Source organism: Enoplosus armatus, chromosome 6, assembly GCF_043641665.1.
Source record: "Enoplosus armatus isolate fEnoArm2 chromosome 6, fEnoArm2.hap1, whole genome shotgun sequence".
Taxonomy (NCBI): domain Eukaryota; kingdom Metazoa; phylum Chordata; class Actinopteri; order Centrarchiformes; family Enoplosidae; genus Enoplosus; species Enoplosus armatus.
The window spans coordinates 8,590,618-8,611,961 of NC_092185.1; the positions used below are offsets into that span (position 1 = coordinate 8,590,618).

Below are 21,344 nucleotides of genomic sequence, written 5' to 3' on the forward strand. Positions count from 1 at the left end.
CTACTTCTCACAAAGACACAATTTTTCTCGGCAGATTGGTGGGGGAGGGATGGAAAAAAGAAAAAGAGAATCCGTAGACACTCCCTGTCATACCTTCATGTAAAAGTCCTTTACTACAGGTGTCTGCAACTAAGATTGTTTCCAAATGGTACAGCATCTCAAACACTCTAAATGCCATTAACCAATCATTTTGAAATTTACATTCTATATATGTATGTAAGTCGTGTATAGGTTTGTGATTTATGTTTATGAGGCACTTCAATGACTTACACATTTTATGGCTTTTTCACAACACAAAGCTTAATCTTGTATGCAACTTGTATTAAAAGTTTCTCACTTTTAAAGATTAAAAAATACTCTGTCCTGTCGATAAGTTTCTGAATAACCGCTCATGGCTGTCATGTGCCACAACCTCTCTTAACATTAATATTTATGCAAGAGTGAATTCTCACTAACTGTGTTATTTCGACCATGCATTCACTGAATGTTCCCAGTGTTGATACTTTGTTTAGAGTGACTGTAAAATATGTATCAAGTTTTCAATAAAGTTTGGGCTCTCACTAAGAATAAGGCAGCTGTAATGTGAACAACATGTATGAGTAAGTTCAAACCCATAGATTTTGTGCATACAATTGTGTTACCACTGAGTGTTAAGAGTAAGGATGATCATGTGAAGAAGTAAAGCCATTATAAAATAAAAAGACAAAGCATGCTCATGAAATAACACAGAACAAACACGAGTACAACTGATTAGTAACATACATAAACTCAGGCCAAGAGCATTATGTATAGGTGAGTAAAATATTCAAAAGAAAGGAAATAACATGCAAACATATAATGTGAAATTTACCATGACAGAGGGAAAAATAGTAACGAGCAACCAACAACAATTATCTGGAGAACTGATGATTGAGAAAGAACCAGTTAAAGCACAAAGTCAGTAAGACCACTCAGCATTAGCATGCGTCACAAGCAGGTCCACATAATCGAGTTGCTGCAACAGTCTCAGGCTCCATTTACCTTCACTGTCAGACATGGCGCCTTGCAAGTCATCCATGATGAATGCGATGTCTCGATCATAGCCACGCGTCCGAGATTCCTCTCTCATATGTTGCTGTACCTCTGGTAGGGAATGGCTAGACCCAAATTGGTCCCTGGAGTCAGCAGAGATGGGAGGGAGAGGTCCAGCTGAGGCTCTAGCCATACCCATAGGCTGCCCCACTGGGCTCAGAGGGCTCTCCTCCTCAGAGTTCTGAGCCACAATAGGGATTCGGCCCCGGCTTTGGCTGATAGGTAAACTGGTGGGCTTTGCTCTGGCCACCCCAGGGGCAAATGCTGCATCCAGGACCTCTCCCTCTGTTTTAAGTCTAAGTGAGGAGCTGGATAGGTCCCGTTTGATAGATAGATCCAAGCCATAGACAGAAGAGGGACGGGAGGAGGGGCGTGATGAGGGTCGGGAGCGGGTGCCACTTGGGTAGGTGCCATCATCTTGGGCAGTCGCCCTGATAGTGGATCCCAGTGCAAGGGACTGCCCAAGAGAACCAGCTAGGTTGGCCCCCAGGGAGGAGCCCAAATATTTTTGCTGCTCAGACAAGTTTTTTCTTAGCCCAAATGTTATCTCATCCTGAAGCAACCTAGCCGTTGCAGCCAGATTGGTCACAGATGAGGCTCCAGATCCCATGTAGCTACCAAAGTCGGGTTCCAGGTCCCTACTCTCCTGAATTGGAGAAAATTTAGTAATGGCCTTTGGGTCTATTAGGGCTTTTTTGTTCTTCATCTGTTTCTGGTAAAGCACAGCAGCTGGGAGTTGTTTTGCAGCTTGTTTTTCAAGGGTGAGTCTACCAATGCTATATTTCTCTCCTTTAGGGAAGTGGCGAAAACTGCTATCACTGGGGAGATACTGGGGCAGGCCCAAGCCTGTTAAGTGTTCTAGTCCCTCAGTTCCTCGTCTGAACTCCTGCTTGATTTGCTGCTTCAGTAGCTTCAGCTCATAAGGCTCCTCCATAGTGTCATCTTCTCCTTTACCATAACCCTGAAGGCGAGATGAGCCTAAAAACTCTGCCACCTAAAAAGGAAAAACAATATGCCACACAATGAGTGTTTTCTTTAAACTTACACAATAACAAATGCATTTTATGGGTGCTAATAAGTGGTCAGTGACATATAAACAGAAGGGACAAGACTGATCCATTGTCTGCATTTGTTTGTAATTGTTTTTCAGTGTGAGTAGTGTTCGAATGAGGTTAGTCTCTTCCCAATTTGTTTTTGTATTGACATATGCAAAGTGTGAAAAGGCTGAACCTTTAGGAACAGAGGAATACTTTTCATAGACATAGTCATCTGTTGGCCAATACACCGTAGTATCCGCCCAAGACCTAAAGCTTTATGCTGCCATAATTTTGCTGCATTCTGAACAGGCTATAAAAATTGCATCATAGAAATAAAAAAAGCAGTATAGGAATGCTCTCAAATTTCTTAATTTTTAATGTTCAGTGAAGGATTTGTGAAACTGCACCCTAAAAAGCAAACTGAAAATAAAGACATTAGGAGTTGAGGAAGGTAAAATAGAGGATAATGTAACAGTACAGTATTTACCTCTGCTGTGCGCCTGACTTCTGCTGCCCTGAGTAGTCTGTCTGCCTTGGACAACTCCTTATCAGGCAGGTTGAATCCAGAACCCAAGCCGGTGTTGCTTAGCCCTGTTGAGGCCTTGGTGAGCTCCCCTATGTCTTCTATCAGCACGTAGTTCCTGGCATTGTGGTGGTCAATATCAGCATAGAAGGAATCAGCAGAAATGCTCGACATGGGACTAGAGGCCATGCTCCTCTCTTCTAGCCCTAACCTCAAGTCCAAGTTGCCATACTTGCCCCCCAGATGAGCCACCCCGTAGCCACTTTCTGTGGAGGTTGGCACAATGAGCAGAGGCTGGTTGCGTATCACTTCATAGTTGGTGGTGATCTTAGGCTCTAAATCAGTCAGGGTGGTTTGACGCTGTTTACCCTGCTGCAAGAGCATAGCATGTTGGTAGCTACTAGGCTGAGCCTGGGCATGGGAGAGGGATAGGGTTGGGTAAGGAGACACCTGTTGGTGGTAAAGGGACTGCTGCTGATATAAGTTCTGTTGGGTGTAGTGGCTGGTGGTTTGGGTCTGGGGAACATACTGGGCATAGTGAGAGTAGGGACTAGTTAGTGTGTTGTACTGGGAATCAGCTTCTGTCTGTGGAGGGATGAATTGGTCAAATTCCGACTGGGGAGCTGTCCGTGGTCTCTCCAGACCTTCACCCCTGGCCTCTCTGATGTTGCTAACCTCGCTATCTGACATGTAGTCTCTTTCCTCCGCTACCCCCTGAAGATAGGCCCTTTCTCTCTTCTCTCTCTCCTTCAGCAAGACTTCCTTACGCCGGTTGATACCCATCTCCAGGTACCTACAGTAATAAGAAAAAAGGGTACATATGGTTTTACAATTTAAGCACTAACAATTCTGTTAACATTACAACCAGGGAGGCAAATAATGTTTTGGGTTGTCACACATTAGTACCTTTTACTATGTGTGAGTGTGGAGAGGTCTCACAGAGTGATGTCAAGGCAGCCTTTTAGACCATAAGCTATCAAGGTAAGAGGGGAATCATGCAGATGAATTAGGAATAATGATTGCATGAGAGGGAGGAATGCAATGTATGGTTGTAATCAATTTACAACATATTAATTGGTTACAAACATTATTTGTTAATGAATGAATGTCACAGTGTCTGAACAAAAGCTTAAGCCTATAACCTAAACTGTGCTGATGTTAAATCTGTGGCATCTCACCGTAGTTTGGCATCAATCTCCTTTTCCTCTTCATCTAGCTCAGCCTGTTTCTTGCGAAGTTTAGAAGATTCTCTCTCCACCAGATCAAGCTCCTTGTCAATGTCCTGCAGGATCTTTGCCCGGGCCATTGTTGTACTGCGGGCAAGACGACGACGAGCAGAGTTGGTGCTGTAGCCTGACCGTCCTGTCAGGGAGTCATCCTCAGGAGGGGGGTCTGGTAGTGTCCGCTTTACCTTCTTACCTGTACCAGAGGGAGAGCCTCGACCCTTGAACATAAAAACAAATCATAAATATGTCAATCACTGAATGATGATTAAAACAACTTCAGAATGAAATTTAATTGCAATTCACTGTATACTTTAAATTGTTTCCATAGCATAATCATAAGCACAGTAATTATCATTATCAATAATGATAGACAGTTCTTAGTTTTTCCATTTGTATTCTGCCATGACTTACAGAATAGCTGTCTGCATAGTATCCACTCATCCTGTCTTCTGTGGTAGGACTAAGGGATTTAGGATCAGATAGAGACTTCTGACCAGCCTTTAATATCCGAGGGCCAGAGGAAAATCTGGTTGGGTCAGCAGTCAGCATTCTCTGCCCTCCAAGTGACTTTTCCGGAGATAGGGGGGAGACTTGGGTGTAGAAGATTTTAGACTTGGAGGGGACATCTGCTGTTAGGTGTGTGCTATAGCCCATCTCAATGGGTGTGTGCCTTCTGTCTGAGTCTGTCTGACAGCTCAGACTGCCACCTCTCTGAGAGTTCTCTGGAGCTGAGATATGCTTGATGATTTCCACCTTAGTGTCCATCTGGATATTGGGTCTTTTAATAGTTCCAGAGTGGTCAGTCTGGACAGATATCTCCGCAACTGTCTGGATAGCAATGCTAGAGACCTTGGAGCCATGTTTCCCATCACTGCTGTGTTTTCTAGAGCGTCGTCGAGCTTTTGTGGGAGCATCCCATTCATCTTGGTCCTCATCATCAGTCTGAGCAGAGCTATCAACATTTCTTTTATTTTTCTTTCTCCTTCCTACATGCTGCTTCTCTGCTGAGTCTTCATCATCTGTCTGCACTCCACTATCAATAATTTTTTTCCCTGTGTCCTGATCAGCTTGAAGCCTCTTTACTAGATTAAGCTGTTCCTGACTTTCCTCTAACTGTGTCCCAATAGATGGAGTTGTAGACTCATCTTTGACAGGCCAGTACTGGCCACTGTCACCTACCCCTGCATATTTAGCATCTAGGAGGTTCCCTGTGGTACCAGAGCTTCCATAGTGCTCATCTAGCTGGCGCTGGAGTTGCAGTTGAAGTTGTTGGATTTGCTGCAACTGCTCTTTCTGCTGGGCATAAGTCTCCTGCTGGGCCACCATATGGGCATGGTGCTCTTCCTCTTGCTGCAGGAGAAGCTGCTGTTTCAGAGCCTGAAGTTCCTCAAGCTCCCTTTGGACCATAAGCTGCTCCTGTTCACGGTAACGCTGGATCTCCTGCCTCTCCCACTCCAGCTCCTCAGCAAGACATAGCTGCTTAAGCTTCTCTAGCTCTAGAAATTCCCTTTCCATCTGATACTGGGCCATTTTTGTGTTGTCTAAGCCAGGGAATATTGAGGAAGAGGCTAAGGCATCCAGAGAGGCAGCAATTGCTTCCAGGGTAGTGTCTGAATACATGTCCGGATAGCCTGTTATAATGTCAGCCAAAGCTGTGGGTAGAAGCTCCTTAGGTAGCCCTGTATCAAAAGGAATTATCTGTCCTGGGTCTGCACTTGGAATGAAGCCATATGGATGCGGCAATGACTGGTTGTGGACTGTTGATGTAGGTGTTAAGGTAGTGCTAAATACGGAGCCAGGTTGAGTTGTAATTGCATACGTGGATGGTACTGGGGCAGCAACAGAAGAGTAAACTATTCCATCTGAGGTTCTTAGAACACTGTGTACACCAAACCCAGCTGCAGGGACCTGGGTGTATGGAGCAGTAGTCATCCCAGGGTAGCCTCCAGTAGCTTTGCTAGTGTAGTCTAGAGCTTTACCTGCCACAATAAGTCCAAAAATGTAGATTTTACTTTATCAAATACATTATAATTTCAGAAACAAACACAATGTACTGTATATGAGTTGAAGGTCATGCAATTTGGATTTAAAAAGACTAATTTCACATGCATATCTGCAGTCATTTTGGCTAGCAAGATGCAAAACCAAAATATTGAGGGAGCACACGAAGGCACACACATGCATCTGTATGAAAACAGAAAGAAAAAGAAAAAAAACAATTATGAAAACATGCATCTTAAACAGCAAAGCAAAATCAAACAATTAAAGGAAAGCATGATTAAAAAACAAGGGAAAACAAGCATATATGTCTTCAGGGAGCAAAGTATTGAGCTTTAACAATTTACGTTAAAGAGAGAAGGAACTTTGTAAATAACAATTTCAAAATCAATCAAATGCAATCCCATAAAGCAAGCATAGAGTGGTAATTAAAAAGCTGCAAACATACAGAAAGATCCCCACACTCACCAGCAGAAAGTTTGGCAGCAGTGAGGTCTATAGCGCCATCTGAAGATCCATGAAGATAGTCATAGTCATTCTTGGGATCATAGGAGAACAGTCCTGCCTCTGTCAGGTTGGTCTCAGACATTGAGGCTTTTATACCATTCATGCCTTTGATACCATACAGTCCAGCATTATCATATTGGTAGTGATCATCTCTATAGCCAAAACGATTGTCAGGCTGGGTTGTAACCGGGGGCTGTGTTCTGCAGCTTCCTGTAAATGGTAGCTTGTAAATGACGTCACAGCACACACTCCTCCGACCAGCTGTAAGGTCAACTGGAGTCCCATCATCCTCTACAACAGTGGTCACCACTCCTGGGCTTGTGCCAGACAAAGCTACCATAGCTCTCACTGGTCTGTAGTTTGACAGATCCATGGCTCCTGTGGCCTCGAGAGAGAGGACAGGACCTCCATTGCTGATAGCTGCAGGGGCCGAAGTAATTGGCTGTTTGCCTCCTGAGGAGATAAGAGCTCCAAAAGAAAGATTAATGGGTATGTCTTGAGCTGTGGATGCGACAGCGCTGACTACGGCCTGGGAGTTTACAGGTCTGTATACAATCTGTGCTAGTGGTTCAAATGGTTTGTATGTGGTGAGAGGCAGAGGCAATGAGGTAACAGGGCCCTGCAAATCGAGCGGTTTCTCTGCTGGAGTGTTGTTATATGAGGCAATGGTGGCTGTGCATGTGACTATTGTGATGCTGTCAGTGACAACAGACAGTGTAGTTGCGGGGGTGATCTCTGCACTAAGATTTACTATCTCAGGCTGCACTGCAGTGATTTGACGCCCACTAGAGTCGCTTGAAAAAGACTGTCGACATGACTCAGGTGGTGTCAGGTCCATGCCTTGTTCAGTCATCTTTATGCCAACCTTCATGGTACGCAAATCGATAACATCTCCAGGGTAGACTATCTTCCCATTCTGTTTCGGCAGAGGTTGGACTTTAGTTATGTCTGGTTGTATAGTGATTGTTACACTGGGGGGCAGGGGCTGTGGAAGTCTTTCATGGACGACAGAAACAGTGGTCCTCTGGACTTCAGTGGTGACAACCTGAGTGACCAGGCTAGGCAGGCTTTCAGGAGGCTGGCCTGAGGTGGAAATTGAAGAAGAATACATGTGACTCATACTGGAGACCACCTTTTCTGGTCCTCGAATCTCTTGACTCTCAATAGACTCCTGCTGAATTTTAGTGATGGTGACTGGAGCCACAGATACACCCTGTGGAATGTCCTGTGCAGTGGGCACTGAGGGTCTACTGGTATATGCCTCAGTGGTTATTATCTCCAGGGGGTGATCATATTCCGATGCATAAGTTAATACCTGTGGTCTTTGTTCTGTTGAAGGAATAGACCCTCTCCTGTAAGGGACCTGGACAGCATAACCATCAATAGGAACATCTTTTTCAGCTGGCATGTTTACTACCTGTGCCAATGGTAATGGTTGCTGCATGGTCATGGATTCTCTCCTGGTGGCAGCAAAGGCCTCAGTTGTGACCACCTGTGTGGGCATTTCATACTCTGCAGGATAGGTGAATATCTCACTTGTAGGGTATGGTGGTTGTGCTATGGACGATATTGATGTCCTCTTCCTACTGGTGGTTTCCTGAGTTGTAATAACTCCAACTGGCATGCCAGCCGTCGTCTGAGGCTGCATCACTGATGATGGTATTGAACCTCTTCTTACATCAACATCCCTTGTTATAATTTCTGTGGGTGTCTCCCGTTCAGGCTGCAATGCTATGACCTCCGGTGGCGGTGTTGAATGTGACATGACTGAGGATGTAATTGCTCCATAGACCTGTGGAATGTAAGTAACATTAGGTACTTCTGCCTGCACTGCCATTTGTTGGACTTCCATCACAAGAGGGGATGGTGTTACTTCACCAATTGTATGAGTTATCATCTGAGCAACTGTAGTTGGTGGCTTAAAAGGTGTTGGGCTAACTTTGACTACTACAGGTAGAGGATGAGGTACTGGAGATGTTGTTGCTCCTGGTATTCTAACAGCAGTGTCAGCTGTAATAACCTCTGTATTCAATTCAAACTTTGTAGGGAGGGTCATCACTTCATCTACAAAAAGTGATTGCTGTGTAGAGAGCTGCTCTGTTACTAAAGGTAGAACTTCTAAAGGCTGAACAGTGTGTGGTGCGGATGGGAGTTCAGCAATGGTGTCAGTATTGCTAAAACCTGTAGGCAATTCTTGCTCTGCACAGTGAGTCACCGCTTCAACTACCATAAATTGCTGTTGGACAGGAATTTGCTGACTCACTTCTGGTATTGGTGATCTAATCATAACTGCCTCACTGACAATGACATCAGTAGGCATATCCTGTTCTTTTTGTAGCATTTCTATTTGAGTTGCAACTTGTGGATAAAGAACAGTTGAGGGGACTTCAGCTGGTCTATCTTTAGGAACTAGTGCATGTAGAGGTACCTCATGCTGCAATGGGACAACAACAACTTCTGTCAGAGGCTGTGGTTGCACAGCTACAGCTGGTATTTGGGCCTGAGGAACTAATGCTTCAGCTGAAACCTCTGGTGGAAACGCTATGACCTCTGTGGTTATATTTGGGTGCTGAACAACAGATGGTATAGACTGTGCTCTTGCTGTGGCTTGGACTGTTAGTGGTTGAATAAGAACCTTTGACTCTGGGGGCATTGTGAAGACCTCAGACATTGTTTCAGGTGGTGGCAGTGGCTGAGTAATTGATTGTTGTTGTTGCACATATGGTTTCTTAATTGGAAGAGGTACACTATGTGCCTGAATAAATCTGCCCTGATCTGATGACACAGTGATGATATCAGCCACAGAGGGTGGTGGTTGCACTACAGAAGACACAGAGTCTCTTCTGGCTTGCATTTTAGCAGCCACAGCCTCAGAGGGGCTTACTTGCTCTACTGCCATAGTTGAGGCTACAGGTATTGGAGGTGGATGCCTTACAGAGGGAACAGAGGCTCTCCTAACTGTAGCCTGAGCTGAGAATGCTTCAGTGGGTGTTTTCTGCTCTGAAGGCGTGGTCCGTACCCCTGACACCTTTGCAGATGGGATGGAGCTTCGTCTTACAGGTGCCTGGACTGTTATGCCCTCTGTTGGTGAGCCAGGCTCAGATGGAAGGGTTATCACCACATAGGTTTGCAAACATTTGGCATGTCTAGGAGACAAAGGTGACTTAGGAGATGTTGAACCCAACTTAGATTCCACAGGTCTTGTCAGGCTAAGTGACAGAGCATTTGGAGGTTCTTTGGTCCTGGGCAGTGTTGCAGCTTTGGGGGCCACAGGAGGAGGAGGTGGCTTGACACTCTCTCCTGGCTTGTGGCTGAAAACCAATCCAGCTGGAATTGATATAGGCTTAGGTGGTATGGGTGGAGGAGGCTTGGTGGTTTGACTAGGACCAGTTGTTGTAACAGAAACTTGTGCCACAGTTGCTGTAGCAATCGTCACTGGAGTTGGAACTGGTGGTTTTGGATGAACAGTTGGCTTGGGTAAAGTGGTAGGTTGTGGTGGAGGTGTATCTGCCACAGGTACTTCTTCTGTGTCTATAACTTTTGCACCTGTCATAGGTGATGGTGGAAGTGGTGGAGCTGAAGGTACTGATGCAGCTGACACCCAAGTGGATAGTGAAGCTGTATCTGTGCTAGGTATATCTGATGCAGGGTGTGTGGCTATTTGACTACTTTGTGGCAGAGAAGTGGTGGAAGGTATTGACCCTGTTTTAGCTATATTTTGTTGGGTTTGTCCAAGCAGAGATATGTTTTCCACACTGGGCACTATGATGACTACATGGCCTTGTCTGGTTGGGGACACTACTTGGGGTACAGCTACACTATCTGGTTGGATGTTTTCTATTCTTGGCTGTATATCCACAACTACAGACTGCATTGGCTGGCCGGCCACTGTGGTTCCCATAGCTATGGTGGTGGTCATAGCAGGGGTGACATGCTGAACAGTTCTTACAAGTGGCAGCTCTGTGTTAGGCTCAGGTAATGACACTGAAGTAGATCGAGGGGGGGGAGGGGGTGGGACCTTCTTTTTGACTATAGTAGTTGAAGCTGGAGCTGGTGTTGGCACCTGGGCTGTTTGGGCTGTGACTACCACCGAGCTCATAGATGGGACAGCTGGTTGCAGAGGGACCACTTTGGCATGGGCATGAGCTGGGGTAGTTTTGAGTGCTGAGACTGGTGGTGGGGTTTGTGCAGAGATTGGAGATGTAGTTGAAACCAGGTCAGGCATCTGGACTATGACTGGCCCAGGGCATGAGCCCTGAGTGACAGAAGCAGAAACAACCCCGGCTGAAGCTGGGGTGGAGACAGCAACAGGTGTGGCTGCAACTAGGGCTGTAGGTTGAGCTGAGACAACAACTGGTGCTCGACTCCATGCTGAGACCTGTATAACAGCTGGAGCCTCAATAGGCACCTGAGATGGAGATGAAACCAAGTCTGGCATTTCAACCACAACAGGTACAGCAGACTTCTCCACTAAGACTTGATTTGGGGCTTCAGCTGTAGAAGCCTTAACTTGAACTACTGCAGTTGTTTGAGCTTTGGATGGATCAGATACCACATCTGGTATTGTTACTATAACTGTGGTTGGAGACGGATGAGAGCCTGAGTCCACACTAGATGGTGCTGCTGGAATTGTGGCAGGCAATAGTGGAGAGATCTCTGGAGGTGATTGGGATACAAAGGAAGTTGGAGGTGTTGGTGTAGACAGTGGAGTTGAATCTGATGAAAGAGGTGATTGCGCCTGGAAAGAGGATGAAGATGTAGCATTAGAAGCCAAACTGGAATCTGGAGTGGCTGGTGAAGTTGGAGGTGACACTGGTGATACAGGAGAAGGTGTAGTGGTTAGTTCTGGGGCTGATATTGGAGTTGGAATAGGTTTTGGCTCTGGAATTTCACAGACAACACAGATAGGCTCCATCTCAGCAGTTTCAGACAAAGGTGAGCTTATGGATGGATCTTCTTTAGTCTCAGATTCATCACTAGGTGTAATGTCAGAGGAAATACCAACACCATAATCGTCTGCAAGACTGTCATCCTCTTCCTCCCCAGATGAACACTGGGTAATCTTGAGGTCTGGTATGGGGAACAAAGCCTTTCTAAGTGCAGGATCTTGAGGAACCATAGGCCTAACAAAACCTATAGATCCACTAGGAGTACTGGGAACAACAGTCACCTCAGAGCGCTTAGGGGGCTCAGAGGGGCGTGGTGGAGCTGGCCGTTTCTTTTTCTTCACCGACACTTCACTGGAAATGTCAGTGCCTACAAGTGGCATATCAATTTGTCCAACGAGGGATGTCTCTTCTGTGAGTATGGTCACCACACAGGTCTCAGCAACTGTGGGAGGCCCAGTGACCAAGGTCCCTGATGAGGATGATTCCATGGCCGTCTGGGCCTGTTGAAACTCTTGCTCTATCATCATCAGTTCTCTCTTTTTTTGCATCATCTCCTCATAAACCTCCTCAGGAGACCTGAGTTTTTTGAGGGATTCCAAGGTAGTATCCTCTTTGGATTCCTCCTGTTGAAATTCAGTTATCTTAATTTCAGGTTCCTCAACTAAGGATTCGTAAAGATAGTCCTCTATTGCCATTCCTCCATAGAGCGGCTCAATATCAGGAGGACTCTCCCCTGGAATAGCTTTTGTCTTCTGGATAATTTCCTCATATGCTTCCTCTGCACTCTTCAATGATTTTGTCTCTTTAAATGGATCAGGAGGAGTATATGGCATCACTGTTGGTGAAGGCTTATGTCCTCTTTGTACAGCTCGCCCAGCCTCTGGTTCTGATTCTACACTGGCAGAGTACTCAGAGCCAGATGTTCTATTGGTTTCACCAATTATGGTAACCTGTCTCAGATCCTCTGTGGAGGAAACATCTTCAGTTGGAGACAGTGGTTGGCCATGGGCCCTAAGTTCATTTTTGTCTTTCCTAGACTTCTCTTCCTCCCTCATATTTTCTTCCTCAGATGAGTCTTCAATGGTGGGGAGAGGCTTGGTTGGCTGCCTGTGCTTTCCTTTGCGATGCTGTTTGTCCCCACTGACTTTCCTGTGACTGGGGCTGCTATCACTGTCCTCCTCCAGAGATGAGGCTGATGTAGGTGAAGATCCTGGAGTAAAGCTGGATGCCTGAACACTAGATGATCCCTTTGACAGGGATTCTGTGATGCTCTCCACTTCTTCGTCCGTACTTTGTCTCTGTCTCATGACTGGAATAGCTTTCTTGAAAGTAGTGCTGGGCATCGTTTCAGGAATATCTTGAATAGTTGCAGTGTCAGTTTTTGGAAGGTCTTTTTTCCTGACTGGGCTATCTTCATTATCTGTGCAACTTTTTCTAGACAGTGATTTGGCTGTCACTGAAACATTATCAAGTTCAGCCTCTTTGATAGCTTCCTCATTTGCCAAATTCTTTTCTTTCTCATCTTCTGAAAGAGACATTTCTTCTTCATCACCCATACCCATTATCTGCTTGCGTATGAACTCTTCATCTTCCATAGAGGAGTCAGCACTTTCAGTTTTGATGTCCTCACTGCTGGATGAAGCATTGCTCACCTTCAGCATTCTCCTCTGGACTTTAGGTGAGGGTGTGAGATCACTTCCACTGCTCTCACCTATTGGTTGGAAACTTAGGCGCCTTCTCTCAGCTTTAACTGCCTCCTTTACTGGCATGGATGGATCTGTATTTATATCATTTTTACTTGTATCACTAACCACCTGCTCATCCCTTAATTCCTGTGATATAGGTAAAATCTGGGGTTGTTCTTCATCATGCTCCTCTGGTTTAGATTTAGGCTTAGCAGCTGTCGCAGGGACAACAATGTTTTCCAGTTTAACCTGCCCAGTCGGTAGGGAGACTTTTCTTTCTTTCACTGGCTCTTTTTTGGTTTCATCTTGCCCCTAAAAATGTGAGAAAAAAAATTAACAGTAAATACATTTCATTGATGGGTTAGGGTTAGGTTACAAATGTTGGGACAAACATTGCCAGATATTTTACCTTGTTTTTACATGTAACTGCGGAATGTTATTAAGAGTTATTGTGAAAATGGTCTAATTTAGTGGGAAGACGCATCAGTCAAGTTTTGTCAAAATAAGATAAGCATTGGTGATTAACATATTGCAGAAACAAGCTAAATAGAACATAGGCCCCTATTGAGTTCATTTATAATTGAAACCTCAGAGTATAGTTGTAAAAAGCATCTTTCCACAGTCATAAAAATGACTAGTTTTTGGTGTCATCACACTAGTTATACTAATGTCATCATATGGTGGAAATGAGGGGCAAAGTAAACTAACAAATGATGGATGAACAAATTAGTGAAAATATTGCAAAACTCTGCAATAATAATAATGCAATAAAATAGTAATGACAAAAATACAACATATACATTCAAATAATGCTTGGTGCACAACTTACATGCCTACATGTTTTAAAGATGACATTGATATTTATAAATTTAAATCAATATCGGTATAGCCAGTATGACGGTAATGACAGAATGGTTCTCCATAGTATCTAATTATTTTCTTTTCTACAATTTTGATTTTACAAATATGCAATTTACAATATTTTTCTGTAATCCAAAGGAGCCATTCTTACTATTATGATGATGTTCTTTGAAGATTCTGGTTGTGTCTCTGGAGTTGAGGTTATCTTTTCAACCAACTTATCAGCCACTTCCTTGCTGTCAGCTACTATGATTGGTTCTACTTCCAATACTAGCTGTGGTTCTTGTGACTTTGGTTGCACCTTAACTTGCTGCAATTTGGTTGGCTCTTTCAGGTTGATATGATCATCAGGCTGTACTTCCTTAATAATCCTCTCAGGGGCAGACAATTCTGGCTTTGTTTCAGTCCCTGGAACAACTCCAGCCATAGCAACCTCTGCAGCAATAGGTGAGGTGGGTACAACTGTAACCTCAGTCACTGGGAAAGAGGAAACTGCAGCTACACCTGCTTCAACTACTTTATTTTCCACTGTTACAGTCTTGGGAACATCTGTGTTTGGCACTTCAACCTTTGGTGTTACTGCTTTCTGTTGCACAGGGGTCATAGTGGGTTTAATTGGTTCTGCTGTGGATACTGCTAAAGGCTGTTTTTCTGCTGCAACAGGTGAAACCTTTGCTGTTGTAGGTATGAGTGTAGTCTCGAGCTCGATTTGTGCGGAAGCTGCTGTGGCTGTCTTGACAGATGTAGGTTCCATCTTTGAGGTTGGAACTGTTGGCACTGCCTTGATGGGGGCAGGTGCAGGCTGTGCTTTTGTGGCTGCAGGTGTGGGATCTGCCTTTGAAGAGGCAGTTTTGGGCTCTGACTTTTCGGTTGCAGGTGTGGCCTGTATCTCTGGCTTGGTAGATACAGTTGAAGACTGGAACACTTTTCCTGAGTCTCCCAGCTGTCCCAACAAAGCCCTTTGAGTCTGGCAGTTCAGACAGAGCCATTCCTTCTGTATCAAACAAACAAACAACATATGATTAGCATACCAAGATTAACATGAAAACTCCTTAAAGGTACAAGTTGTCATTGTTTTATCTGTGGTATATCACATATGGAATTGGAAGACTTTCAGTTATATATTTAGTTGATGTCAATCATCTGATAGACTCATACCAGACTCATAGACTCATACCAATGCTGCTTGCTGCTGCTGTCTATCCACCAACCGCCTTATCATAAGCTATATTTTTGGTGTTGTTGACTACAATGTTCTGGTATATGTTTGTTAAGGGTGGATTAGTTCTTCCAGCAGAATCTTTGTTTTGCTTTATTTGGATTATTTGAGAAATCCCTCACAAAGGCAGAGCCTTTTCCTCCAAATCCAACAGTAACATTTGTTTGGTCTAAATGGCAATGTCCTTGATCTAAGATCTGACTGAATTAGCATTTTCTTTAACTAACAAATGCAAGCACATATGCTATTTAGTTCGTATTAATGAAATTGTCCATATGGTGCCACTGTTATATGCACTGTTTGTAATTGTAATTGTAAATGTAATTTTTTTTAATTCAAATACATAATGAAACCAATACAGTCTATTTTCTCCAATGCATGTATTATGTGTGTGCTGTGTAGAGACATTACATTAGTGCAGGACAAGCAATCTACATTTTATAAACAAAACCGTACCAAAAGGGTAGCTACAAATTGTGAGTAAACGATGTTTTTACTTTGAATTTTATTCAGATTTATGAGCATAATAACAAAATTGGGGGAGTGGAAGGACTGAAGCACAACTTCAGAAACTGAAACAGCATTTTAGTCTAACTAAAACTAAAAGATTGCTACACTGGTAAAGACCAAGTTAAAGCATACCCTGAAAAGTAGCCTGACCAGGAACTGGATTAGACTGGAATGATAGCTCCAGTTTTTCAAAACTGCTTTGTGGACATTTGCTGAAGACAAGCGTAATTTACTGGAATAAGACTGCCTTAACTCTTTACTTTGTGAAATACCTCAACAGTTTTTTACAAAGACAAGACACAAACAAATATGCAGCAAATTACATTTCAAACTTATACCTAGTTGTCTGGTGTCGAGTCTTAGTATTAATATACCTGTTATTGAATTTGTAAGTGATAGCCAGTTCCAATTATGTGTTTTTGTGGCACATTTAGGTAGTCGAAATGATATGACTGCATCATGTCAAATGTGCCAAAGCAATTAGGTATTGCCGTGTGGTGCAGAGGATAATAACTCATAGTTTTCACATTTTCAACTAATAAAGTCATCTTTGACTTGTTATAGATAAGAACACAATATAACACAGTCTCTTATGCTGAGTAATACCGTAAGGACCCAAAGTAGTATAATTAAATCTTAACCCTGCACGATTGTTGCTGGACAATTCAAACAACCAAAGCATTTACACAGAAATATTAACCATAAATAATATCATCAATGGGAGCTTGTGGTTTGTAATATTAACATGCTCTGTTCTGCTACAACTTACGATACCTGTAAGACAACAATAAAAATGCTTACCTTTCAAAAGAGCGAATCACATTTTATAAGCAATTCTATTACTCTAAAAATGTAATCCTCTGAAGACAAAGTCCCTATCACATCCAAGCTCCATTAATGAACAGTTAAGTAGGAGAGGAAGGCATAAGCTTTCAATAGATAAAGCAGTGTCTGTAGCAACCTAGTAGACCAAATCACAGCAATGCGCCTGCCTCTGCAGAGCCAGGGAGAGCAGCTCTGATACACAGGACAGAGGAGGAGATTACATCGCACACATATCCTGTTTGTGAAATACCATTAAGTTTTAATTGCTTCATCCGTGATATAAAGAGTTAGAACCTATACACATTCACTACATCTTAATTATGGACCCACAATAACCACATAATAATGTTCATGCATGTTATAAACAGGAGAAGTTGATTTCATAGGTTTATGTGCTGAGTTGAGCTTTAGTGATGTAATATAATTTCTGTCATACCCTGGCTTAGGCCTGCTCTTACAATCCAGCTATGCTGGATATTTCATCTTTGTTCCCATAAACAAGCCTAAAATGTCACACTGCTAAGACCTGTTGTGGTCATGCTCCTAAACAGAAAGACAAGGCTAGAGGGAACACTGATTGGTCAAAACTGGCAAAATATCATTACTTGAAGTAATTTGTATTTTTTTGTCCTACTAAGGGTTATTATTATTATTATTGTTTCAAACTTCCAATCATCATGTCTTTACAGACACAGATTATATATTTGGAAATAAAAACATTTATGTTAGCAGAAATCTACTGCAAATAGAGCACTGCTGAAAATACGCTCACATTCTACGCTGAGACTATGGGCAGCAGCAACACTGCAAGAATAGCATCATTAGCTGCATTGCTGTAAAATGCTTTCATTGACTGAGAAATATTCACAGCAAACAGGATTACAGCTGATGAGAACATATACCGTCTTGATAAATAAAGTCATAATTAATGCAAAATATTGCATGACTTGGGAGAAAACTGATACTGATGCATCAAGTTTGATTAATGAGATTTTTGTTGAGTCAGTTGTGGTTCAGTCAGGAATATGATAATCCTATTGGTTCCCAACAGTAACACACAAAGCCTCATCAGCATAGTGCATGATGCTGATAATCTTGTAAACCAATAAACCTCAATTTCATGTGATCTGATGCAAGCTCAGCCTCACTGAACAAAAGTTATATGGGTCCACATAAAAGGTAAATCTTACACTGAGGGTAATTTATTTTTCTTTGTACGAACTTATGACACTGCTGTGCATTGTATCTAGTTCATTTAGAATACGAAATACCTCATAAATTCATAAAATCAGTGAATCTTAAATAAATAGAATCTGCCTTAAACATCCGTCAACTATATAGTTCCCACATATCCCTTCTCCTTCTCCTTCTCCTCCTGTCACGCTCGCAGGATGTAATCACAGCTAAGACGGAACGTGCTCCTGTCGCATACATATGGTAATAAGCAAAATTATGTCACTACCGAGGCCATTCAGATGATAAATCAGTAATCACAAACTCCAGCCCTTCCTGCTTTTCTGATCATCTTACAGACCGAGCACAATGACCCTATTAGAGGCAGCTCATATGCACTGATGCTATCTTTATAACTTTGAAAATAAATCAAATTAAACCTGTATATAATTGCAGTTTTGGACAAAATTATATTTAAAAACCTATTCTTTATTTGTAGATGAAATCCTGAGCTGCCATAACCATAATTTGAGACAGTGTGACAATTTGAAAAAGCACAAAATGAAAAGTCAGTTTCAGATCAGTTTGAAAAAAAAAATGAATTACAGTAGATTTTCACATTCTTAATATGTCTATCATTGCCATTCCACATATCAGTTGCATCATAGCACTTACTTTATGAAAAACCGGGCAACCTAAATTCACTCAGCCACTGATGATAATTGCACACTGAAATTAACACATATTAACAATACACAGGTTGTTAAGAAGCTACATTTGCATAACTCATTAAAATCCATTTAGGCTTATTACCCATTCTACTTCTGCTACCCTCTAACAGGACAAACTTGAAAGGAGCTATAAGGAAAGACTGATCAAACAGCATTGTACGCAGATGGCTTTCTCCTGGTCTATTGTATTCTCCCTCTCCTGCAATCTAAATATGGCCCTGCACCTCACACCCCTCCAGGTGCTGTTATTGCACAGGTCCAAGTCTCAGCATGATGAAGTGAAGTACAGATAGACAATTACAGAAGTACGTAACTGAAGGGTTGCACTTTTGCACTGTGTATTGTATGCCAAGATGAATGCCAAACAAATCAGCAAAAATAAACATTTACACACCACCACTGCACCAACCTTGCATCTGATAACTCATTTAACCTGCTAATTCTAAATCGGACTGCAACACCCCCCTCCCCCCTCATCTCAGTCAACAATAAGGCCTAATCCCATCACATTCTCTTCCAGCGCCAGTCAATGCCTCACAGCCACACAGTCTCAGAGCCATGCATCAGAGCTACAGGGTTTGGAAAGTCGCCATCATCCTTTTGTCTAATTAAATCTGTTTTATGAGTAAAGAGCAGGAGCCCCAAGCAGAGAGCTGTGGGAGAGGCTGCTCCCCACGATTAGCCTGTGAGCTGGATTACCAGACTTTCACAATGACAGCAGTCAGGAAATTATGCTCTTGACACACAGGCGTGCCGCATTAGGCTGGATCTGCGGAGCTTTATAAAGAATTGCCCAGTTCACTTTATTCACAGCAAAAGACATTTTGCATTTATGCAGCACCTTAGGAAAAGAACCAATTCAAATTGGGAACAGATTACATTCAATTTTAAGATACCTAAATATTTTATACTTTCATTCAAATTACACAAATGTCTTTATTGGTAGTCATACCCTACATACACATATGGCAATTTCCACCATGCATTGTGGATGACAGACAAGGAGAATACATCTTGTTCACTATCAGCATTGGGTACAACAGGTGTATGGTTCTACAAAGACACTGTAAATCAAATGTAAAATTCAAATGCACAAACATCTATCAAACTGCTCTAAACAGAAAAGGCCTGTCAGTCTTGCGTGTCCACACTAATGAATCAATCCAGTCACTTGAATTTGTATTATTTGTACAAACCTACACCTTCTTATAAGACACCAGTCACTAGGTATTCAAGTGGTCCTGAAATTTACATTTATAATAGCTAGACTGAAGGCATGGCCTTTGGGCTGTGGACTACACCGCTATTTCACAGCCTCTCTTCAGTGCTTTCCTGCTGTTGATACCGGAGCTGGTAAGTTTCTTATTGATTTTCTGGCAGATGCCTTTGGCACAAGCTGTAGCTGGCTAATATACTTGGCTTTCAGCAGCCCCCAAAGAGCAGAACTCCTCATAAATCAAGCCCTCTGATAATAGAGAATGTTGACCCACTAATCTGTAATAAGCAGAGTGCTTCATTCTAAAGACAAGGAAATACACCCCTTGCTTTTTCCAATCTGACAAATGGCGCATCAGCAAACCTCCCTTTGATGGCAGGGTGCGATGGGGCGAAGATTTGGATAGAAGAGGGACTGAGATGGCGTGGCATAAATAGAAAGCAAAGACACTAGGAGGTACATTAACAAAGTCGAACCTCTTGGGGGAGGTCCCATTCCTTCTCCTCTGACAGAAAGCCACGGTCATGTATTAAAATAGCAACATGGATCCTTTTCTCATATTCGGGGAAATCATAGCAGCTTGAGGGATAAGCGTCACAGCCGTCTAAATGTCATGAAACATCAAACATACTCTGTCTTTTCAAAACCAAATAGAGTAATACAATAATCTGTACTGAAAAAAACAACTAAGGGCAGTGGCAATAAATAAATATAAGTGACAATGATTTCATTGTTCACACAGATATAAGATTATTTCAAGAATGTTCTAATGCAGCATCAAGTCCAAAGCATGAGTCTACTCAATTTTAGCACGGCTAACCTCAGTGTACCTTCTAAAAGATGCTTTGAAAAAAGAGTAGTGATGCAGCAGGTAGACTGTGCTTGGTCTCTCCTCAGAGTGACTATTTTTAACACTGTCACTAGGTACACCGGGGGTGCTCCTCCTTATCATGGGGCCAACAGTCTGTGGTTGCCTACAGCAGAAAGCATCTTTCACACAGACCTGGTATCTGTAAAGAATATAATGATGGGGCAAATGATGATGAAAATTATTACATTGCAGGTCTGTGTGTCAGAGATAATGCATCTTGTCATAAATCAGTCTCTCATGGAAAATGTTGTTTTTACCTTTGATTGGTTGGCACAATTCCTCCAATGGATGTTATGACAAACTAATATTTTAAGACAAAATATAAGGGCAAGATTGATTTGTACTGAAAAAATTAAACAAAAAAATATTTTAAGCCAAAGATATAGCCACGTGGTAACATTTTAAAAAAATATCAGGGAACTATCATTCATATTGTCTCATCTGTCACACACGAAGCTTTGGCTGGCAAAGCACGACACACGTGTGTCCTACTTATCAGACAACAGTCACTCCCAGGCTTTTGATGGCATCAGCTGAAGCAGAACAGGCAAAAGGGAAAATGGATAGACTTGCTGCCAGCACTCACTTTGCCTTAAGTGGCATCCTCCTTTTTCAAACCTTACAAGTCCCTTTCAGATTTTAAAGGAGGCATTTCTGCCCTTCCACTAAAAAGCCAAACACATTCATGATAGAGAACTGGCGGGCACAGCCGCTTTGGATAAAGCAGGTCGTGGGACAGCAATAAGTATGGCGGCTCATCCTATCCAGTTGTGTTAGGGCCAAGCTTTTTCTGTTTTCCATGGCTATTAAAAGGAATGAAGCAGCAATCATCCATGCTTCACCCTTCCCCCATCCAACCTCTACCCTTAGGCTCTTCCCCCTCTTGTGTCCACAAAAATGTGAGAAGTGTCAATTACATAAGAGACAAATCACTTTCGTGTTATTTCTCCTTAAAAATGCGCCATTTGGGCTGAGCGAGTGGTAATCTGTCTCTGGGAAACC

The 21,344-nt window shown here is 42.8% G+C and overlaps 1 protein-coding gene across 1 annotated transcript in view; it reads right to left on the minus strand.

Annotated features, from left to right (window-relative positions):
- Positions 1–13,020, minus strand: part of pclob (piccolo presynaptic cytomatrix protein b) — a 28,494-nt gene extending 15,474 nt beyond the window's left edge. Inside the window, exons 1-7 of the mRNA XM_070906994.1 lie at positions 9,247–13,020; positions 6,318–7,575; positions 5,027–5,830; positions 4,269–4,909; positions 3,810–4,075; positions 2,596–3,424; positions 1,021–2,056 (exon numbers count right to left, since the gene is read on the minus strand). Coding sequence (XP_070763095.1) covers positions 1,021–2,056; positions 2,596–3,424; positions 3,810–4,075; positions 4,269–4,909; positions 5,027–5,830; positions 6,318–7,575; positions 9,247–13,020 — 8,608 coding nt within the window. The remainder of the gene's footprint in view (positions 1–1,020; positions 2,057–2,595; positions 3,425–3,809; positions 4,076–4,268; positions 4,910–5,026; positions 5,831–6,317; positions 7,576–9,246) is intronic.
- Positions 13,021–21,344: the final 8,324 nt, after the last annotated feature.